The sequence below is a fragment of the Alosa alosa genome, chromosome 3, assembly GCF_017589495.1.
Source record: "Alosa alosa isolate M-15738 ecotype Scorff River chromosome 3, AALO_Geno_1.1, whole genome shotgun sequence".
Classification (NCBI taxonomy): Eukaryota; Metazoa; Chordata; class Actinopteri; order Clupeiformes; family Clupeidae; genus Alosa; species Alosa alosa.
In genome coordinates, this window is record NC_063191.1 from 21,904,879 (window position 1) to 21,927,575 (window position 22,697).

Genomic DNA, 22,697 nt, shown 5'->3' on the forward strand with positions numbered 1-22,697 from the left:
GCTTTCACGTGCACCGCCCTCAGCTATAGATTTATGTCTCAATGAAAATTCCACAAACCACATGGCTGAGTAGGCCATTCTAATAGCAAAGCATGTGTTTCTCGGCTCCCTGTATGGAAAATGTCAGGGAGAATGAGCTGTTTCATTCCGATATCCAGGTGAAATGGTGAGCAATTTGAAGATAGAGAGGGTTTAAACTGTACTGTGACAGAACACAGGACTCAAGTCATGGGAAGGTTTTTTTTGTTTAAACCATCATAAGTAGATATATTCAGTGAATACTTTACTGCCTCCTACTGGCCAATAGGTGGTACAGTTTGTTCTTTTCACACATGCAGACTCCTTTTCCTCCAAACAAGCATATCGGTTGATCATCCCCTCCACAAAAGCACGGGACAGCACCTGTGTTTGCCTAATGCTTATGTTTTATCGCATCTCTGATGAGGTACATGCGTGTGGGTCTCCGGGAGACAGTAGGTTCACAAAGTTCTTTGGCAGGCAAGTGCTGAGTTTCCAGTTGGCGCCTAAAAAGGGCATGCTATTTCCCTCATCTCCCCCGCCACCTCATTCCCGTTTACTGGCTGATTTAAAGGTGTTTGGTTAATGTCCAGGCGAGGTTGCAATCCAAACCTTTAATAAATAAAAATCCCCTTAAATTCCTGAGAGTGTTGATGAATGGAGGAAGGCTATTTGGCTGAATCATCAGAGGATGTAGAAGATGTGTCTCACATGGATGACACACACATATACGCACACACATTTTCAGATTCAAAGAACACACACACACACACACACACCACATACTGTATGAACAAACATACACACACAACCACAAATGAATACACACACACACACACACAAACACAAACACACAGAAACAGCTGCTTGGCTTTTGCACTTTACAAGCCGGCTGCAGTCTCGCCTGTAAAACGCAACGGGGGCCAAAAAATGTAAACAGCAGACGAGCTTGGACTATGGGTGGCACTTGCTGTTTAGATTTCGCTAATGGACAGGGATGGATTACTGCACGGACCTACCGGGCCCAGGCCCAGGGGCCCAAGGGGTCAGGGGGCCCTGAAGCCCAAGCCTTTGCATGGAATCATAGCCTCAATATCAACAAATCAGGATGTAGGCTATGAATCTGATTGAATTTAGTATTGGCCATCCCCAAAATGCACCAGAATACAGGAAATCACATAAAACAAATTAAAACATTTCTGGGGGAGGACCCTCAAACCCCCCTCTCCCACATATACGACAATTAGTGGGGGGCCCTTAATACTTCTGGGCCCAGGGGCCCGAAAGTTCATAATCCGCCCATGCTAATGGAAGCTCTGCACTTTTGGTCCCGCGAGGTTTCAGCGGAAAGAATTCTGGAGCTGGTATTTTAGCGGAGGAATGGCTGCTGCTGTGAGAACACGGACAAGGCCACGTCCCAGAGTGACCTTTGACCCCCTGCCGGATTCTCACCACAGACCCTGATGGCCACCCCGAGCCGACCCCTCCGAATGGGCTTTTCCCCTCTGTGTGTGTGTTACGCAACAAGGCTGCTTTGTGATGCGAGAGTGGCTCTCTGGGGACCTCTAGAACTCCATCTAAACAAACTAATGGCCCAGCGAGGAAAATAGCCAGACTGGCATGCTCATGGTCACTCTGGCTGGAATGTGCTTCTTCCTCTCTCTCTTTCGATCTTTATCTCAACCCCCTGTCACACACCCACATACACTCTCTCTTACTCATTGTCTATTGTGCCTTACATCACTCCAACAGTGATTCAGCATGAACAACAACAACTGATGATAGTGCTGCTGTCCAGTGGAGGACACGAACACACACACACACACACACACACACACACACACACACACACAAATGCACATAGTTTGGCCAGATCACTTCAGCAAATCTCTAGGCACACAGTCACAATGACCACTGTGTGAGTGGATCCTAGCCGAGCTGGAGCAGCATGTGTGCCAGCCCCCGTGGCCTTTGGCTGCCGCATCCCTGGGCATTTGGTGGGGGGCTCATGTCAGACCGCTGGCACATTTATAAGGGGTGCAGGTCTATTATCCTGATTACTGCGGCTAACAGAACAGTGTGCCTCCTCTGCTGGCATGGTCAGCCGGGGCCGAAACGAGAGGCTTACTCACATGGACAACCATGCCTCGCAGATAAAAATCGCGTATCGTTACTGAATAGTTGGCTGGCGCTCCTACACAGAACGTAACGAGAGTAAATCAGCGAAGCATGTGAGGCTGTAAACATTCCTCCCCTTAATTGGAACGATCTTGCCCATCTCTCTGCCCCCGCAGTTAAAAGTCATTAGAGAGCAACGTACTGGCGCCCCTTGCCTCGCTGCCCGGTTTTTATACACACCGTGACGTAATTGCCTGGCGCAGTGATGGAGCCGAGGGCTCTTAAAACACCAGGTAAGGGCAGGTGTCGCTGAGAGGTGTCAGCGGGAGAAGGAAGGCTACAAGAAGGCTAGGGAAAGGCAGGTAAGGGGGGGAGAGAGAGAGAGAGAGAGAGAGAGAGAGAGAGAGAGATGCAAATTTCTGCTCTGTGTTTGTGTCTGACGTCTTCCCGCCTGCCTCGCGTTTGCCAGGCAATCCAAACACTCCTGGCAGATACGGAGTGAGTTGCATGAGGGCATGTCTGAGGAATGTGTCCTGTCTGCCTGTTGTTGCACGAGTGCATGCCTCACACGTCCGGACCCATGGAAGCGCCGTGCGCAGCCTCTGTGGGCCAGACCACACCGTGCCCTCAACAGTCTGTGCTCAAGTACCTCTCTCGGTGCCTACCTGATAACTCAAATGCCATGTCTCAGACGATAGGCTAGATCTGCTCTATCTCAAACTGTTTTCCAACCACCATCACCCTAATTTAAGAACTAAATGATGGCCCATTTGACTCACATTCATAACTTCAAGGTTACCTGACGCACAGGGAGCATGAAGTCTTTAGGGGAGCTCAAATACCAGGCATGCTGTTCCCTTTTTGAATTTGCTTTTTAGTTGATGCAATTTATGGCTGGCAATCCACCTCACTCTGTACCTGATCTGTTACGAATAGTAAATCACAGCACACACGCTCGCTTCTCCGAACACAGGAATTTACCAAACATGGTGCTAAGAGCAGCAGAGAGAGGAGAGCGTTCATAGCCAAAGGAAAGTTCTTCTTCTCCGTAACCCTGATCTTCCTTAACCCACTCGCACATTCGCTCCCCATCTCTTGTAAACAGTTTACCTATAAGCCAAGCCCTTTAAACCCCGGGCAGATCCGCTCATGCGGCATGTTTTCAACATCCCTGCGTGTAGAAGTGAAGAAGGAACTGTGAAAGTGAGCCTAATGGAACGGACTCGAAAGCACAGTCGGTGGAGGAGAGAGAGAGAGAGACAGAGAAAGAGAGAGAGAGAGAGAGAGAGAGAGAGAGAGAGAGAGTAGGGGGAAAGTTTTGAGTGTTCAGGATGAAGGAACAAGTCAATGAAGCATGCCTGGAGGGAGTGAGCAGAGTATTTAAGACAAGGACCCTGGAGTAGGAGAGGGATTACTCAGAAGGTGCTGAAACCGCAGCAGGAAACAATACTTATTGCACAAGCGTGCCAAATGGTCACTTTACATCTCAGCCGTTTTTGGGCCAGGTGTCATTGATACCGTTGCCAGCAGTCAGCTTTTATGTACATTGAAACCATCGCATTCATTTAAGTCAGCTCTTTTAAGTGCTCTTACATAAGCCAGGAAATGAGCTCACTGTCAAGGGCATATTTCCCCATCTAAAGTGGGCTGAAGGGGAGCTGAATGGGGCTTGGTATTGTTTGCAACTTGCACACAAGCCATAAACACAGGCCCCATTAAGCCCTTGCAGGTGCCTCCGTTACAGAAGTTTGCCCTCTCTGACAGCTGGCCCAGGCTTCCTACCATAGATACAGCCACCGCCTGCTCTCACTGAGTGTGTTTGTTTTCACAGCTCACTGAGGTCGCCTGCATTAGAAATCTGGCACTGCACAACTCTTTTTCATGCCTTTCGTTTTATTTTTTTAAAAAAACTCTTCTTAAAAAATGTTCTTAAAAATCATATATTCTGAAAAAAGGAGGTTTCCTGGTGTTATGGTTTATCGTATCTCCGTGGTTTAGCTTGAATTAGCTTGAATTTCCCCTGGGGGACTTGAATTTCCCCTGGGGATCAATAAAGTATCTATCTCTATCTATCTATCTATCTGTCTAGCGTATCTGCTGCTCATCCGTGTTTAAGTGGGCAGTGTGGATGATCAGGGTGTGATTTTGACAGCCTGAGGAGGGTAGGATCTCTTGGCTCATCCCAGTAACCGGGAGGCAACCTTACAGCTCCACTCCCTTCTCTCAGTCTGAGATTACACTCAGTGCGTGGAAAGTGCGGCATGCACGTTATCTTCACTAAAACACAGAGCGAGAGAGGAGGAATTAAGCACAGAAACTAATGTGTGTCCTTGATCCTGAAGGGCAAACTTTCTGTATGCGAGGGCTCACAACTCAGGAGAGTGAGGTCCAAATTTAGGCATTGATTTTTTTTTTTTGCAGGTAATGGTCTCAAAAAGTCTCTTTGTCTTCCTGTGGTTAAAAATAAACTTGGGCACTGGACAAGCTGAAGGAGGTAAAGTGCTGGAGACACAAAGTACATCTTTGGTTTAGACCATATAAGGAGAGTGAGGCAGAGCACAACTTTCTTTTTTAAACTTTCACTTTCTGGCTCATGAGAACTTGCTGAAAGCATGTCTTGAATGTTAGGCGCTCTTGTTTACAGAGCAATTTACATTGTAGTATAATCCAGTCTGTTTATGTTGCCAAAAAAGAATCAAGCTTGTATATTTATTACATTTGGCTGAAAACCAGGGGAGAAATAAAACTGCAACAACAAAAATTATGATTCTTACCAGTTCGTAGTTAGTAGCAGGGACACACGATGTAGAAACCTGCAATTAAAAAGAAAGAAAAGACGTAAGACATAGCCTTGACCTAAGATTCACAGATGGTGAGGACAGTGGTTACAAATATTCCCCACTCCACTGCACAGAGCAAGGACACAGTTTGTCTTGCGATGACATAAAACAGGCAGATTGCTTTCGAAGCTCTGCGATTCTCAGATGATCTATGTTAAAGGAAACCAAATTGAATTTGGCAGGACTTACAAATACTTAACAAGATCTCAACAGGAAACAGTCACAACCTCTGGTGGCTAACTAACTGGAATGCCAAGTGACAATCATACGGGCAAACAAGTGAAAACAGGCAACGTCAAAAACAACGCCCCCGCACAGATATTAATAAATGTCTAAAACAGCCTTTCCCCTGGAATGCAGAAGATTGTGAAGCCAATGATGTTTAAAGACCATTTGGGTTTACAGGAACCGATGGCTCTGCTGAGGTCTGCAATAATCGGATTAGAACTCTGACCGCTGCCATAACCAATCGCCGGCTTCCCAATGAACAAACGACGCCTGTAGTGAATAAACAGGATGGAGGATGATAATCAGCGACTCAACCATAATTACAGCATCAAGACAAACAGCTCCCAGCAGATCTGAATACCTCGCTCACTGATCTTACTGCGCACATCCAAACAGAACACAGCATATCCCCTCAGCTTCACAAACACATCTCTCATTCCTCCCAAACAGCTTGTTTAGCTGGAGATATGTGTAAACTTTTGGGTTATCGGCTGTCTCTCTGGGTAAACAATTTAAAAGGAAGTATGGCTATTATCACTTCAGAATTCCAGTCAGTCTGTCAGGACAAAATTATGTGAGAGTCATTTCTTCTTCTCCACAGTTAAGCAGAAGAAGAGAAGGAATGCTCACACAGGTGACGCGGGATTCTCCGTGGTCTGTCTCAGATCAGCCCACGGTCATAACTTTGGCAGTTTAATGCGGCCGTAAGCACTGTTTAAGGCTGTTTTGTTGACTTAGCCTGGCTCCCTTCTCCCCTCTTTAATGCTGAAGAGTAAATTGGGTTTAGCGGTGCTGTTTGACCTACACAGATCTCCAGCACATGCACAAGGCCTTCACTGTTCTGCTACTCACAAACAAAGAGCCAGGGCTGCAAGGTCTATTTCCTCTGGACAAGATGTTGTGCTGCTTATGATTACGCACACACGGTGATGTGTACTGTAGTTAAACAAATGTGATGTAAAAAAATAAACTCATCTAAAAACAACAATACAAATTGAAACAGTTGAATGTGTTGATTGGGAGCGTAAACACACTCTAAGGGCAGTCAACAGGATGTTTACAGGCAAGGAAAGGAAGCTCTGAACTCCTGTTGACCAGGACTCTGCTTTAACAGGGGGGAGGGAATCTAAGCAGAAGAAGCATTTCAAGGGAAAATGTTTATTTGCAGAAAACTTCCAAGAACAAAAGCTACTGTCAGGACTAGGCACGCTCATGAAGTCCCACATGAAAGAGCTGAAAACTTTCATCTTTACTGCATCCAAGTTCCCATCGGCTTCTTTAAATATACTGTAGCTATGATATGGAGTATATACAGTAAATCTGCAACACCACTAGATGACATTACCATATATCATTGCTACAACATAGATATTTCAGGGTGAGACAGCTATTTCCAGAAAGTCAACAAATGCTATCAGAAATAAATTACCCAGAGCCCGCACTTTACTTGGTCGCCACCCATTTCCCTCCCTCTTCCTCTCTATTCTTTCACTTTCTTTCTCTCATTGCTCCATCTCCTCCCTCTCATCCCTCGCTCTTTTCATCACTCCTCATGTGTTCCTGTCGGGCTGCTCCACCTCCTGTCGCTCAGCGCTCCCCTCAGCCCAACTCCACCAGCCACCTCCGCCTTCACCCACACCCCCTCCTCCTCCACCACCGCCGCCACCACCTCCACTCCTCCCCAGCCCTGAGCTCGGCCCCAGGAGGCCTCTGTGGCTCCTCCCTCCTGTCCCTCTCCTCCTCCTCGCGCCTCCCCCGTGGGGCTCCTGCCGCGGGGGCCTGGCCTTTCTCAGCCCAGGATTCCATCACCTGGCCCCCGCTCGGCCCTCCAGCAGCCACCGATGACAGCTCCTCCACCTGCAATCAATAACCATTCCAGCACCTCACTTTTTTTCTGCACAAGACCTCCTCCTCCTCCTCCTCCTCCTCCTCCTCTACTGCACCACTCCTCTCTGGCCCTCTAGGAATGTCCAGCACGGGGCTATCCTGGACAGTGTTCATACCGAGGACGACATGAAGGGCATCAGGGATAACACTGGCATGGGCTGGTCGTCAGTTTAGAACTAAAGAGCTCGACAATAAATAACACAAACTGCACTGTGGCCAATTGCAAGGGATGTTTTCCCCATAAACACTCTTAAACTAATTTCCATATCAATGACAGTGTGGGTTTTAAGAGGGTGGTTTTGGTTAGAGACAACAACATAACAGTGGAATGAAAAAGAGCCATTACCAGTAAACAAGACGAGCAAGCCAATACATGAAAATGTATGACGTTCACAAATAATGGCCTGGTTTGTTTATGCGCTAAGTGACCACAAAGTATTGTGGCCAACTGCTGAAGACAACACTGGACAGAGGATGATGGACAATATATTCATATGGGATGACCCTGAGCTGAATCGTATGTAAGAAGTGTATGTAAGAATCAGTCCTCCTCCTCCTTCTCTTGATTTGCATCCATGAAAAAAGAGAAAGTGGAAACCAAAGAAAAGTCTGACCAGTGTGAGGCCATAAAATACCCAGACATGTGGGAGTCACACCCACAATCAAATATTTGACATTCTGCCCCGAGTTTAAAGTGGTCGGCCCTCTGGGTATCCCGGCACTTCCAACCATGGCTCTCTCACGCTCTCATGGCCGCCACTGCTCCCAGCTCGGCCTGGCCTACGGTCAAATCCCCCCTGCCCCTCCCCATAACCACAGGCCATGTTTATCTGGACAGCCAGGCAGGTGAACCCTGAAGACGGAGCGACCGCAGGTCCAGCGGTGGGCAACCGCGCTGGAGAAGAACAACAGCCCCGACACCCATCCCGTGGTCAGCCGACGGGAAGCCAGTGAAGTCAGTGAGCAGAGGGGCGAAGGCTAAGAGGAAACTCCCACACTCTGGCCTGGTGATAAGACGCCCTGAGTAACGAGAGGTGTTTGTGCTTTACAGGGCTCAGGCACTTCAGTCTCACTCATGTAAAAACAGTGCCAACCCTGAGCTTCCTCCACTATTTAGGGCTAGAGGTCTATCTCCAGGGACTGGTACTGACATTCTGGAATACAAATCCTTAATTCAGATTAACCCAACTGCTCTTGACCTGCATCTCCTTGTTCTCTATTGATTTCTAACAATGTTACAAATGGACCTCCATTGCTATATTTATCGTATATTATGTAGTAAACATTTAGATACAAATACTAGAACATGGTGATTATGCATCATGTAACTAGTGTCATAGTGAACTAGTGAACTGGTACACTACCATGAAAGCCATTTGGAGAACACAGTGAGGAGGTAGACAATACAGATGGCAATACTATACATGACTGACCCTCCACATGTAGCCCTGAACACACACACACACACACACACACACACACAGACACACACACACACACACACACACAGACACATACACACACACACACACACACACACACACACACACACACACACACACACACACACACACACACACACAGACACACACACACACACACACACACACACACACACACACACACACACACACATACACACACCACACACACACACACACACACACACACACACACACACACACACACACACACACATCTGCAGCATGGCTTCTCTCAAGAATTTCCATGTCCCTCCCCTCTCCTCTCTGGGAGCCATTTAAGGATTGCATTTATGCATCGGCAACATGACTAATCAAATGTGTAGGATCAGGAGGGGTTTTCAGCAGAGGGGAAAAGAGGGGGAAAAAACTATGGAGCAAATCCTTGGCTGGCATGAGGGGGTCACACAAAGCCTCCGTCAGTATGCTCTTTGTGTGTGAGCGGAGAGGGAGAGTGTGTGTTGATACTATCAGAGGGTACAAATGAGTGTAATATAATAAGAGGTAATTGTGTTTTTGCATTCCTTACATGCTTGTGTTAACAAAATTAAACTGAGATCCATTACATTCAGACAAGACTCCAAATCTCACAGAGTTTTTGCTACTCCCTCTCTGTGTAGTTACTAGGAGGCACTTGCTTTTGCTTATGCGATGCATGACTGTGCTTGACTTATCATACTAATAATGACCACGTCATTAGAATATTGGTCAATACTGCGGGGAGGTCTGGAACGAACAAATATTGATTTTGCCTTGCAGGGCCTATCAGTTGCCGCTGTGCGTTGTGAAGTTAGACCACTGGTCAGCCCTCCAAACTGGGCCCTTGCATAAACACTTGGCCACGGTGAGTGCTTTCATGTTTATCCAGCGTGGAAAAAAAGACTCCATACGTCTGGCACGTCCAAGCAGAGATCTGAAATGGTGTAAGATCCAGTAACCAATAACAGAGCGCTTACCCAAACACAGGTATTTGCGAGTGCCAGTCCGACAGCGCGAGTGGACTTATTGGGTATAAACAAAGGGAGAGTGCTGAGCGCAGAGCAGCCCGGATCCAGGTGCCCATGCCTACCCCCTGCCAGCGCGCACTGCTTGACTGACACCCCGGTATTCCTTTATGCTTTCTTCCCTTCCCCCTCAGGTTCTCTCCCCCTTTTCTCTTGCTCTCTCTCTCTCTCTCATTCTCCCTCTCTCTCTCTCTCATTCTCCCTCTCTCTCTCTCATTCTCCCTCTCTCTCTCTCTCTCATTCTCTCTCTCTCTCTCTCTCTCTCATTTCTCCCTCTCTCTCTCTCATTCTCCCCCTCTCTCTCTCTCTCATTATCCCTCTCTCTCTCATTCTCCCTCTCTCTCTCTCTCCTCTTGTGAAATGAATAACATCACTCACAAGCTGCCTTACTGTATTTAACTCCTCCCCGCGGTGGAAATGAAGTGAAGAGGCTCTGGACATGCCGAACGTAAACAGCCGTGCTGTAGCCTCCATCCATCAGTGCACATTGCATAATGGACATTTAACATGAGCACACGGCTCAGGCTCAACACGCTCTGACAAATTGTGCACGGCACTCTTTATAATGTTAACATCGGCCATAAAGCCAGAGAGGCCCACGTGAGAGATGACCCCTGCCAGAGCCCAGATAACCTAGCGCTGCTCGGACAAATTTGAACTCCCTCCAGTCCGAGGACTGGGTGAAGGGGTGAGAACATAAACATGGGGGGAGGGAGAGGTTTGGTGTGCTGAAGATGAGGGAAAGTAAAACGGTTTGAAATATAGCAGGCCTCGAGGCTCTCTATCGGCCCTGCCATGTTTATGCTCCTATGCTGACAGGATGTGAGCTCAGCTAGGCTGCACAGAGACATTCCAAGCTCCACACTGCATTCATGGAAGCCTGAGACGGATGTGTGTTTGCTTTTTGTTCCACACATGCATTATCCTTCTGTACGGTGTTACTGTCGACAGGTTATATGGTTTCTCTGGAAACGTTTTCCACTGACAATATTGTTCACATTACGTTTGCCCCTTGCAAGAGGGTGAGAACAGGAGGATTGTAAAGCTACTTGAAAGAGAAGAAAAAGAGGGGTAGGAAGGTTAAAGTAGAGGCAGAAGACCCATAGGCAAAGGTTAATCTTCAATCACGTGGGGGACTTAGGAGCAACCCAGGGGTAATTACGGAAACCCAATCCCATCTCAAACAGCATGACTGAACAAAGAGAAAGGATTGTGTCAAGACAACTGTTTTTGGAGACACTGTACGACACCAGATCAGATGACCCCAGCCATTTCAAAACCCCCAAAAGGCCATTTTAAGAGAGAGGCATTAGTGCTGGGACGAATCGCTCATATCTGTGGTTCTCAGAGCAGATCTGCTGGCCAGTCCAGGAACACTCTGTGCTGTCGGGGAACTGTGACAGGTTGAGGCAAGCCAGTCGTTTTCAGCCAGTTAAGGTGGCATTTAACACGTTAGTGGTTCGAAGAGTTATGGGCCCTCTGAAAAGCCCCTTTGCCCCAGGTGAAGAGGCACCACGCTCAGGGTCTACTTTTGGAGATAATATAGCGGTTAAGCTACTGGCATCCACATGAGTTATCTGTGGCGTTTGAAGGATGTGGGGTAGTTATGATGGATGGGCCCTCTCAAAAATATTTTTATCCCTCATTTCATTTCTCTCTGACACAAAAACACACACATAGACATGAACTCTCTCTCTCTTACTCACACACGCACACACACACACACACACACACACACACACACACACACACACACAGCCTCCCACAAATGGGATACATCAACCACTTAGCGATATAAAAATGTGGTAGTTGGGTCTCAGAACCCTGTAATTTCTCATGGCTGTGATCACATTTGGTCTTATGGGGAATGATTCACCACGAGGATATGCGCACAAAAGTTTACCCCGAGGCGAGGACGACGAAAGTCAACAGCCATTTGGCCGCTAGGGCCCTTTTCACGGCTCGGGGTAGAAAAACAGCTCCCTCGCTTTAGTGCTGCTTGATGTTGTATATTACCGCGCGGTGGGGGCCCGGCGCTGGGCTTCCTGGCTTTCTTTCACTGCCCAGCCCATAAATCAAATGCAAAGGCAAACAAGAATACAACAGCTCTGTGCCGCGGCTGCTGAAACGAGCCTGCTTTCTCTAAACATTCCAGAGGGAGACTGGGGCCTGATAAGAACTCATGAGGGAAGGAGGGGGGAGCAATCTTCCCATGTATCGCCACCCCTCCACCACCACCACCACTTCCACTCACACACACACACACACACACACACACACACACACACACACACACACACACACCTCCCCACCCTTGTCTCTATTACTGGCGTGCGACCAGTGCTCCCAGAACAGCAAAAGAATATTTCACATAGTGTTCAGGAGCCTGGGGAGGGGCACGGGTTCGCACGTGCTCGCCGATGTGCTGATCCCAGGGCCCGGCTCCAGAGGATGGGGAAGATGGGGGGTTGAGAGAGGGGGTGCTGTTGCAGCCCTCGGGCGGCCCGCAAAGGGAGCCTGATCCAGGGAGGAGAAGCGGGGTGATCTGCGGGCATCAGGCCTCCGGCTCTCTGGCCGGAGTTGAAAGCACATGTGCGATGCATCAGTCCCGCAGCCCAAACACAGCTCCTCGGAGAGAGAGAGAGAGAGAGAGAGAGAGAGAGAGAGATGGAGACGAGAGAGAGAGAGAGAGAGAGAGAGAGAGAGAGAGAGAGAGAGAGAGAGAGAGAGATGGAGACGGAGAGACAGAGCGAGAGAGAGCCCCTATAAGCCTACCAAATCTCCAGCAGTCAGCCCCTCACCTTCATATCGGCTGATTTATTGCAGACACCACTTTGGAGCTTAGGCCCTGTCTGGAGGGCTCTCGGCCGGGATCGCGATGGCAACACACCCACCAGGGAAAAACAGTTACTGTACTCCAGCGCACTGCACACAAGAGACACGCAGACACATCTGAAAAAACCAAGAGCCACAGGCTGATTTGACTTTCAAATGCCGAGGTTAGCCTCCCTTAGTGTGCATAAAGCCCCAGAGTGAGTGAGGCTGATGGGCTGTGACAGATTATTCATTTTTTCGAGCCCCGATGTGGATCTGGCAGCGAGGACTCAGCGGGTTCTTCCCACCGGCCCGCTGCGTGTTTGTGCTGATGTGTTAACCACCAGGGAGGTGAGGCGGGGAGAGAATGTAGTGTTTACCCCAGGTGTTCAGGTGCGATAACAAACGCACACAGGGTCAGGGGTGCGCTGGCAGGACTGTCAACACAACGCAGGACAAACAAGCACAAACAGGATGCTTCTGCAGTGCTGTTGTTGACTAATCTAAAAGTGGCCTGAAAAACAAGATGCTACTGGAGCCGTAGAAAGACTCATTTTAGATGCTAACTCAAGCAGACATGTTTGTGGTATTCCGTGTTAAGCGAACAAGGCACCGATCTGAGCTGTGCCCGGCTGGAACATGAGAAGGATTCCAGTCTGCCCCATCTCCTCAGCAAGAAGATGGATGGCTCTCTACTATTGAATATTATGAAGTGGGTGCCCCCCATGCCCCCAACCACACAGAAAAGAATTGAGCAAAGCTCCATGAGTCTCTTCATGCACAAAACATGTACAAGTCAACAAGTCACTGTAAATCCCTCCTTAAAGTCCATTAGACAGTGCCTCAGTCACAGAGAGGCATGTGGACCGTGCTCCAGTGCGGTGATGCAAAAGCGGCTAAAGATTCCCCTAAACCCACACTGACCTCAGAGGGTCAGTGTGACATCATTCCACATTGGTGGTGGGATGTGGCGAGAGACAGAGAACACACAGCTGATCAATTCTGACAAGACTGGCAGTCTCCTTGCCTGGTAATTACTGGGGACAATACTAATCATAGCCACAAATGTAACCCCCAACACACTCAAACACACATACAAACATACACCACACACACACACAAACACAAAAACACACATACATACAGAAACCCCACGTCAAAGACCACGGGGGAAGAGAATTAGCATAGGGGCCGAAAGGGGTGTTTTGTTTCCCCCTTGCTGTGTTTCCAACAGCAACCATTAGTCTATAAAACCCCCTTTCTGTGAGAGAAACCAGGCAGCTTGATTGCATGCAGCAATTTTGAAAATTTCCGCCATCATTAAAAGTCACAACCCAATGTTCCCCATTAAGGCGCATTATACATTCCACCATTGCCTCAGCCTGTAGCATTGGCACCGAGTGCCATTTTAATCCTGGCCTTGATAGGTCTCCAAATCAGAGAGCCCCTGGCTCCATGCATAACCTGATCAGGGTTACAGGCAGTGGTCCATAGGTCAGGCTCCAGTTGAGAATTGCTGGGTGGGCTGTAGACTGATGCTTGACTTGAGAAGGGACCCACATAGCTGAGCCCACTCTGTGGTTACCCCCTATCTCTACTCTGAAACCTTTACTGGGGAAATATGAGTTATGACGTCAGTAATCGCAAGTACGGTTGCCAGGATCTGAATTTGGCCCATATTGGAAACTGCAGTAGTTGAAATGCTTCAACCACAAACCATTCGGGTTATAAGTTAAGGAATTCATTGGAATGCCGCTTTTGTGTGTGTGTGTGTGTGTGTGTGTGTGTGTGTGTGTGTGTGTGTGTGTGTGTGTGTGTGTGTGTGTGTGTGTGTGTGTGTGTGTGTGTGTGTGGATAGTATATACAGTATGTGTCTGCATCATCATGTTTTTGTGTCCTTGTACACATTAGTGAGGGCACACTTTTTTTCTCCATAAACATTTCAGCTCACGTAAAAAAAATTCAACAAGGTCAATGTGACCCTCCTCTAGGTGACTGAGGAGCCCTACGGCCATATTTGCCCCAAATTAAATGCAGGATGTTTTCACTAATTCACCTCCAAATGGCTTCCTTTGGGGCTTTTAGCGGCTCCTTAGAGTGCCAGGCCTCTTTAAAGCAGCGCTCTACCAAGATATCTGATCCCCCTTCACATCTGCATTACCTTCAGTCGCCCACCTCTCCCCCTGAAACTCTATTTGTGGCGATAAAAAAGCTAACCGTATAGCATTAAAGCAATATTAAAGCAATCCAGCTGAGCATGCCGGCTGATACACTGCAGTGATATTTTTCGGCTGCCGTTTATCAGCCGCAGATGAAACGACTGTACGGAGGGTGCAATTATGCCGAGTCAGAGTGCAAAATAAAGCCTGCGGGACTCACATGTGTTAGTTTCCAAGGCCCGACGCTTCTAGTTTGGGGACAATTTCATGAGTAAACAGAGGAATGGAGTGTAATTCTTGATTTTATTGTTGTTGTTTTTAGCCACAGCGGTGTTAGGCTGTGTGGCACCATTTCCTTCTGCCCAGGGCCCTCTGATCCACTGCAATAAAGTAGCAAAACCACCAACCATGCCCTCCCTCTCACTCTCTTTCTCTCTCTCTCTCTCTGTCTCCTTCATTCTCTCTCGTTCTTTCACCCTCTCTCTGTCTCTGGAAGTGAAAGCCTCATTTGTATTCAGCTGGCTGTTTTCAATTTATCTGGCCTCGTGTTTGCCATTTTCTCTTTTTCCTCTGCTGTTTCCACTTCCACCCAACACTTCATCAGTGACTGGGTCTACTGTGTGCCATCCACCAAACAGCAGCAATAAACAACTGCCACAGACGATGCGTGTCTTGGAGCCGGCAGGCCGCTCGTTTGTCTGGAGCGACGAGGAGCTCTGGAGATGCAGCGGCTGTGGGTGGGTGGGGGTTCTGGGGGGAGCAACGGAGGAGTGGGGGTTGGGATTGGTAGGGCTGGTAGGAGTCGGGGGCTCTTAAATCTCATAACCCTGAGGCCTGACAGTGCTGAGGCCACAGGCGCATACGCAGGAATGTCCATGGCACACGTTCCTGCCTCCGTCAGCACCCTGCATCCTCTGTTTTACGGGGGAGCCTCCTGCCGGGGTGTGGGCTGCTGCTGCTGGGGGAAAGCGGCCGCTGCCCTCTCGCCCCAGGTGGGGAGGCGCGCTAATTTGTCGTGACCTTGTCAAAGTCTACCTCTGCAATAAGACGCATCCAGTTGCCCCACCATTCCCTCTGCACTTCCCAGCTGTTATCTTATCAAAGTTTTGTCACCTGGTGCAAGAGCCTTTTTTTTCCACTTCTGTGCCGCTTATCACGTGGGAATGCAGGCATCTTGAATCCATTTTCACGAGCCAGCTTGGCAGGCGAGGGCTGCGCTGGCTCATCTCAAGGTACACTCCGTGAGGATAACGGTACGGCTTAGATGATAATACCCATCATTCTGCATACTGTGAAGGTGTACCATCACCTTGTACAACGTATAGGCCCATCAAAGTGAAACATTTGTGATGTTCTATTTCGGGTTGAAGAAAATAACTCACTGCCAAGAACAGCCACTGCTAAAAGCCCAACAAGAACTCTGAACTGGGAAGGGCCCGAATAGAAGGAATACCATCACTGGTCTGATGAGCAGATCATTAAAGTCTGTGATTAAATTCTATTCTAGACTAACTCCCCGAGCATTTTTGAACAGCACCCTACTCAACTCACACTCACACACTCATACAGCAAATGACCCGAGACAGAACGTTTCACATCATCAATGATTTATGCCTTGACTCATGCAGTGGGAAACTGCGGTGACTGCTGCAGCTCGCCATCTGATCAGCAAGTGCATAGAGAGTAGGGTCTGGCTCCTGGATGACCCGCGCCACTGCCAGGGATCCGATCACACACGACGCAGGACGGGGAGCCACAGAGGCCGAGCCTGAGGAGGAGGAGGAGGAGGAATATCGCAGCCCTGATGCAGATTTATTCATCTGGCAGCCCCGCGCAGCAGCGACGCCGAGCGCATCGGCCAGCCAGGAGAAATGATCCCGAACGTCCATGACGGGGGGAGAGCTTTAAACAGCCATTCATCACGCCGACATTCCACACTGTACAGTACAAAGCTTTGTGCTGCGGCGGATTCCTCTCTCCCACTCGTAGAGTGAAAGGGTGGGTGTATGTGTGTGTGTGTGTGTGTGTGTGTGTGTGTGTGTGTGTGTGTGTGTGTGTGTGTGTGTGTGTGGTGGAGGGGGGTTGGATTGGAGCTGCATTTGTTGAGAGCCTCTAAAGCCCCTAAATCACAATTAGAGCCAGGAAACACAATAATGGAGGAGACAGCTGAGTTTCAGTCACCATTACACCATACCTCCTTTACCATTCTTTTCACAAATCAAGCTATGAGAAGTCACCATTACACCATACCTCCTTTACCATTCTTTTCACAAATCAAGCTATGAGAAGTCACCATTACACCATACCTCCTTTACCATTCTTTTCACAAATCAAGCTATGAGAAGCAATCTACCAGACTATAGAGATCATGAAGAAGAATGGGGAAATTCATTAGTGCTGTTCTCTAACATGGATATGCAAGGCTTGAAGAGAGAACTCCAACCCTCTCAATGCGTACTAGCTGCGTGTCACAGCATGCTAGCCCCCTCTGAGGCCAGCTCATCTCAACACCGGGCCAAATGACCGCTCATCTACTGGGCACTTGAGGAGCACGAGAGCGCCACAGTGGGACTGAGTGGGACAGACAGCTGGTCATCTCCGGCATCTAACTTCCACACAAGCTGCCGGAGAGCCTCTGATGAGTGTTTAGCCTGAGAGCGCCGCGTCTCATGCTCCGCTCGTAACTCACTCAGCGGACACTCTTAAACTGCACTCTGTCCGGCGGCCTCCTCGCTGCCGCCCAGTTTTAGGGGGATTTTATGTGCGCGGAGGTATCCATCATGGCGTGTCCGGAGATGACTCGAGTCGAGCAGCAGCACAGCTCTGGCTGGACCCAGCTGGTGGAGAGCGCGAGCGTCCGTCCGCCTGCCTGCCTGCCCCGCACCGCGCTGAGCGGCTACCGCAGAGGAGATCGAGTGCGCCACTGGGTCACTGCCAATGGGATGCTCGCGGTTCCCATGCAAACAGCATCGTAGCGTCAGAGTGGAGACATACATATTGGTTTACGTTTCTCTTGGCTGTTCAAAGGCATTCTGAGGATGGTGAGGCAAGCGATGTGGAATTTTTTTGGAGACTGATAATGGAGAAAAATAGCCGCCGCAAACATGAGCAGAGCTGCAGTGAAATTAATGGAGTCTGGGGAATTCAGAGAAGGAAAAAAAAAGTGGGGGATGCATTGAGGGGGGAGGGAAAAAATGTATGTAACAGAATTTTCTCCCCCAGATTATCTAGGACGTTGATAGATGTTCGACATTACTCTTTTTTCCCCTCAATTTCAGCCAAATTGGTCAAAATTACATCTGCAAAAGTGCCAAAAACACAAATTGCTCTTGGTTTCCCACGGTTGAGATAAATCCACGCTCTGGTCAGAAAATGTAGACACGGAGTGTCCAGAGTCTCACGACGTCCAAACCAACGTGTCACAGAGCTCGGGGTGTGTGCATTTTAACCGATAGCTTCATATCTAGATTAGCTTGTCCAGCCAGTCTGAAAATAGACTCCCCAAACAACTCCCCAATTACAGAGCTCTGGCACAAGTTGGAGAAGGCTGGAGAATCGTTAACAAGTGACATAACAGTCCTGAAGATTTAACTGTTTACAAATGGCCTGTCGTATACACACCCATGTCACTCTCTAATGTGGTCATTAATCTCTACCTGTGAGATCAAGTGATTTAATGGAGTCTGTGAGTGACCTAATAGTGTGTTGACAGCAACGCCATAAACACAAGCAGCTGAAAAGCTCAGTCACTGACACCTGGACTTTTTTATACTGCCCATTTCACCAGGCCTGACCCCTGGAATGCGGAATGAGTGATGGTTCCTCCAGCCAAATGCAGACACTGGGTCTTTATGGAGAAGCCCTAGACAGGTCTGCCCCAGTCTCATTGGCCATGGTGGGGAGACTCAGCCATGGTGCAGTACTAGGGAACAGCTATTGTTGGAGGTTCTCAGGAAGACACCCCCCTCTCCCTCCGGTCAGACTCATTCGCTCCAGTGGACAGGGAAGCGCGTGCTGACACTGGAAGGACACACCACTTCCAGTCACAAATCAGAGGTCAAGGCCACTCGGCGTGTGCGAGGGCAACACTCTTGTGGTCACACTTTAGCAGCTCACCGCAACACACAGAACAGCTGCTCAGTGATGTCCCCTCTCAAGTTTACATGGAACACTCAAACAAGGAGCTGCTGTCCTACCTTTTGTCCTAGACAGCATCTAACATCCAGCACCAATTCTATTGGTAAACTTTGATAGATTCATACTTCCATTCACCACAATCAAAACTACATCAACATGCAGAGTCAAGCACTTGAGTCTCTAACTTTATCTGGGTGCACATCCAGAGCCTTCCCACGATCTCAAGCCCCATCTACTCCCACCCCGATCCAGACCACACTCTCCTCTCCCCTTCATTACACACATCTGACAGCAGTTAGGGCACCGGCCCGCCGTGTCTTTACATAGAACATACAAACGAGAGCGCAGCACGAGCAACTGCAAGGGCAGCATTTACTCCTCTGTGAGAGAGAGAGGGAGGGCGAGAGACACATAGATAGATAGAGTGAGAGAGAGAGAGAGAGAGAGGCTAAAAATTCCAGGCATTTTTGAGGTGAGAGTTGTTGTCATCCCAGCTCGCCCTACTCTGCTTACCTGGTAGAAGACGGTAGTCATCCTTAAGCCCGGTGCTGGTAGTCTAGCACCGCATTCTGCTGCAGCTGCTGCGGAGGCACAGCAAGAGCCAGAGAGGAGAGGAGAGGAGACGAGACGAGAGGAGAGGGGGACGGAGACGTCTGTGGCTGACCGAGGGGCGGGGTGGACCTCACACAGGACACACACACACACTCTAACAGACACACACACACACACAGACACACACACACCTTCCTGGAGGTGCGCAGGTTGGGGAGTAATCCGAGAAGTAGCGTGAAGAAGAAGGTGTGCACAGTAGTGCCTTTCGCTTCAGCAGGCTTATGCAGTCTAAAAACAAATCAATGGCTTTTTCCCACTCTTTCTTTCTCCTCTCTCGTTCTCTCTCTCTCTTCCTCTTAGTCTTAGTTAGTCTCTCTGTGCTATTCAGAGCAGAAAACAATCAAAAATATATACACTAGGTACAACCTCCGGAGCACAGAGGTGCGTCAACTTCAGCCGAAGCACCCGAGGACTGAATGAGCGCGCGGCACAGCACAAAAATCTGGGCAGTCTGACTGCGGGCTATTGCTATTCCCCTTTCCCTCTCTCTTATCCTCCCTCCCTCCCTCCCTCCTTCTCTCTCTCTCTCACTCACACTCACTCTCTCTCTCTCGCTCTCTGTGAGCAAGCGTGCATGTGAGGGGAGAGGGGGAGAGGCTAAGAGAAAAAAGGAAAAGACAGCCAAAAGTATATACAGCTGAAATTCCCGAGAAGCTCAGAGGGCTGGACTTGAGTTTGACAGACAAAAGCCCCCCTTTCTTGTTTCTGAGCCCCTTACCTCCCTCCTCCTCCTCCTCCTCCTCCTCCTTCTTCTCCTCCTCTTCCTCCTCCTCTCCTCCCTCCCCCTCTCCCCCTCACCCTCCCTGTTCTCGTTGTTATCAAGTTCTCAGTTTACAGGTTAAACATGAGTTGACAAGCTCAAAGCCTGCCTCCCCAGCATTGGCACAGCTTGCTGCTCAGTGTGGGGGTGCACACGCCGCCGCCACTGACTCCAGATCAGTGCGCCGCAACTCCTGGCTTATTTATACAACAATAACGCTCCTTCGCACACTGACAGGGATATCAAACAAACCACCTTAATCCCTTGAAATAGCAATTACCTCATCAAGCCACATGGCATTGAGCAAGTGATCGTTTTTCCAGTGGATGTCACCCCACTCAGGGGGAGGCGAGAGGCGACCCCTACCCACCAGAGAGTCTTATGAGCCATGTCGGTAGAAAACAGAACGGCCTCTGCCAGTTCTGATGAAACGTAATAAGAGAATAGATGAGATTGGTTGTGTTTTACTGTTAACAGATATATGGCGACAAGCCTCATGTAACTCTGTCTGCTATGGGAAAGGCAAAAAACACACAAGCTCGGTTGAATGGAAGTTATGCGGTGGTTATTTATACGACTTTGGAATCAAGGCAAACGAAAATGACTGAGTAACTTTTTAGAGAGATCTCAAACAGTTGGAGGGGTATAAAAAGAGGGCCTGTAGGATGCAACCTCTGTTGTCTCTGTCAGCATATCATTATGTTGTCTTTCATGAAATACCTCAAAACAGCCGCAACTGTCTTCACGATTTTCTCCGTATTTAATTATTGGATTATGGCAAAATATATTTTGAGGGGGTAAAAAAAAAGACCCTACCAACCCGCAAACCCCCCAAACATTGTTCTTGCCCATAAATAAACTCAGATGTCTCTGACAGATAATACTGCGGTTCATGAAGAGTGTAACAAAACCGTTAATAATAAAACATACAAAAGAAACCTCACACAGCCTATACTGTTCTCAACGGCCAGGTTATTCTCTCAGATGTTTCCCAAGGGAAGCCACCACAGACACTGGAGCTGCTAAGGGCTCTTTGAAGAGCGCTGTTTGTGGCGCGGCACAATGTGCTCTCTGTTGGGGTCCCGGGTGCGCGCGCGTGCGTGTTCATATTACTCCAGCAACCCCCTCCATACCACCCCAGCATGAGCCTACACATCCACCACAGCACTGGAGGGTGGAGGGGGCAGGGACGTTACAGTCAAACAATGCGGACAAGCTGTGCTGGCAAAATACACTCCTGAGATGTCTGTGAGTCATAGCGTCAAAAATGCATTGAGGTCTACAAATGCACGCCATGTCATCTTGTTACGTGTGACATGCTTGAGACGGCCGAATGAGGTAAACTTAATTTAGTCACTCAGGCTGAGCTATCCCTTTTTCTATGGTGACTCTTTATTTCCATATATCAAAACATGCAATCAACCACAGCAACTACACATTATTTTCTTTTATATAGAGAGCCAGCATTTACAACTATCCTGAAAAAACACACGGCAGTTAGTGTTCCAAATGGAAAATGCTTAGCTATTTGTATGCTTCTACCGAAGTAATTACACCCGAGACGTCCTCTTCAAAGTGAGGTGACTATTGCGTCTGTTCCTCCTGTTGTGTTCACCAGATGTTGGTGGGGCCGTGAGATCTGGTATTAATGACAAGCTGGTGGGGAGGGGTGTGGTAGGACAACAAGGTGCATACGCATACGCGAGTGGAATGTGCCGCTTCCTTACTACACCTCAAGAGCAACGCTTGCCACTGCACAGAAAAAAAATCTAGGCTGCCGTCAAAATGGGACCCCATGCTTAGGGAACTTCCCTGGCTCTAGGTGTTTGTGTGTGTGTGCACGGGCAGATCCATGAGAAAAGTGTGCCCAGGCGAGGTGGTGCCATGTTACGAGTCTGAAATATTTCCTGTGTCCTGGCTTTTATTACCGTTTATTATGCCCCTGCTGCTACCTCTAATAAGTATCAACATCACCATAACTAAGCCTCAGGTAGATATTTAATGTCTGCTGTAATGTGTCAGAGCAAAGAACATAACAAATACCTGGCCTGACATTGCACAGTTGTGAAGAGAGGAGAGAAGAGGCGAGCACACGAGAGGGAACAGAATCACGAATCTTGTTGCGTTATGTTATGCAGGGCCACTCTGGGAATTCCAGCAGCCGAGATTCTTAAGTCAACTCACATGATTCTCCAGGAGGGGAGGTCGGAACATCCTGCCGGAACATGCAGGGGCCAATCGGAGCTCCTGCGGGGAGGCGTATCGTGAAGAGCTGGGCAGGGAGCCTACCACAGCGGACCTCCCCGCTCCCAGCACACAGGGCAGCATATGGACAGCATGCATGCACTGCACAGCCTGGGAACTGTCCAGCCTGCCTGCCTGCCATAGCTCAGACTTTGTCATATACAAATGACCATGCACCATGTTAAATCAACAGCACACCATCAGCACTGCAACACTGTACTTATGTGGAGAGATGTGACGGATTGCTGTCAACAAACGTGCCTGCAAATATTGTGCAATTCTGCAATCCAAAATGCTTTGAAGTTGTCTCAACTGAAAAAGGAAAGGATCAATGCAATGACTCCACGAAACCCGTTGCAACATCGATAGCATTGAGGCCAGTGTGTGAGGTCTGT

At 48.7% G+C, this 22,697-nt stretch overlaps 1 protein-coding gene across 1 annotated transcript in view; it reads right to left on the minus strand.

Annotated features, from left to right (window-relative positions):
• tns1b (tensin 1b) overlaps positions 1-22,697 on the minus strand; it is a 174,124-nt gene that overhangs the window by 62,498 nt on the left and 88,929 nt on the right. Inside the window, exon 4 of the mRNA XM_048240077.1 lies at positions 4,911-4,949. Coding sequence (XP_048096034.1) covers positions 4,911-4,949 — 39 coding nt within the window. The remainder of the gene's footprint in view (positions 1-4,910; positions 4,950-22,697) is intronic.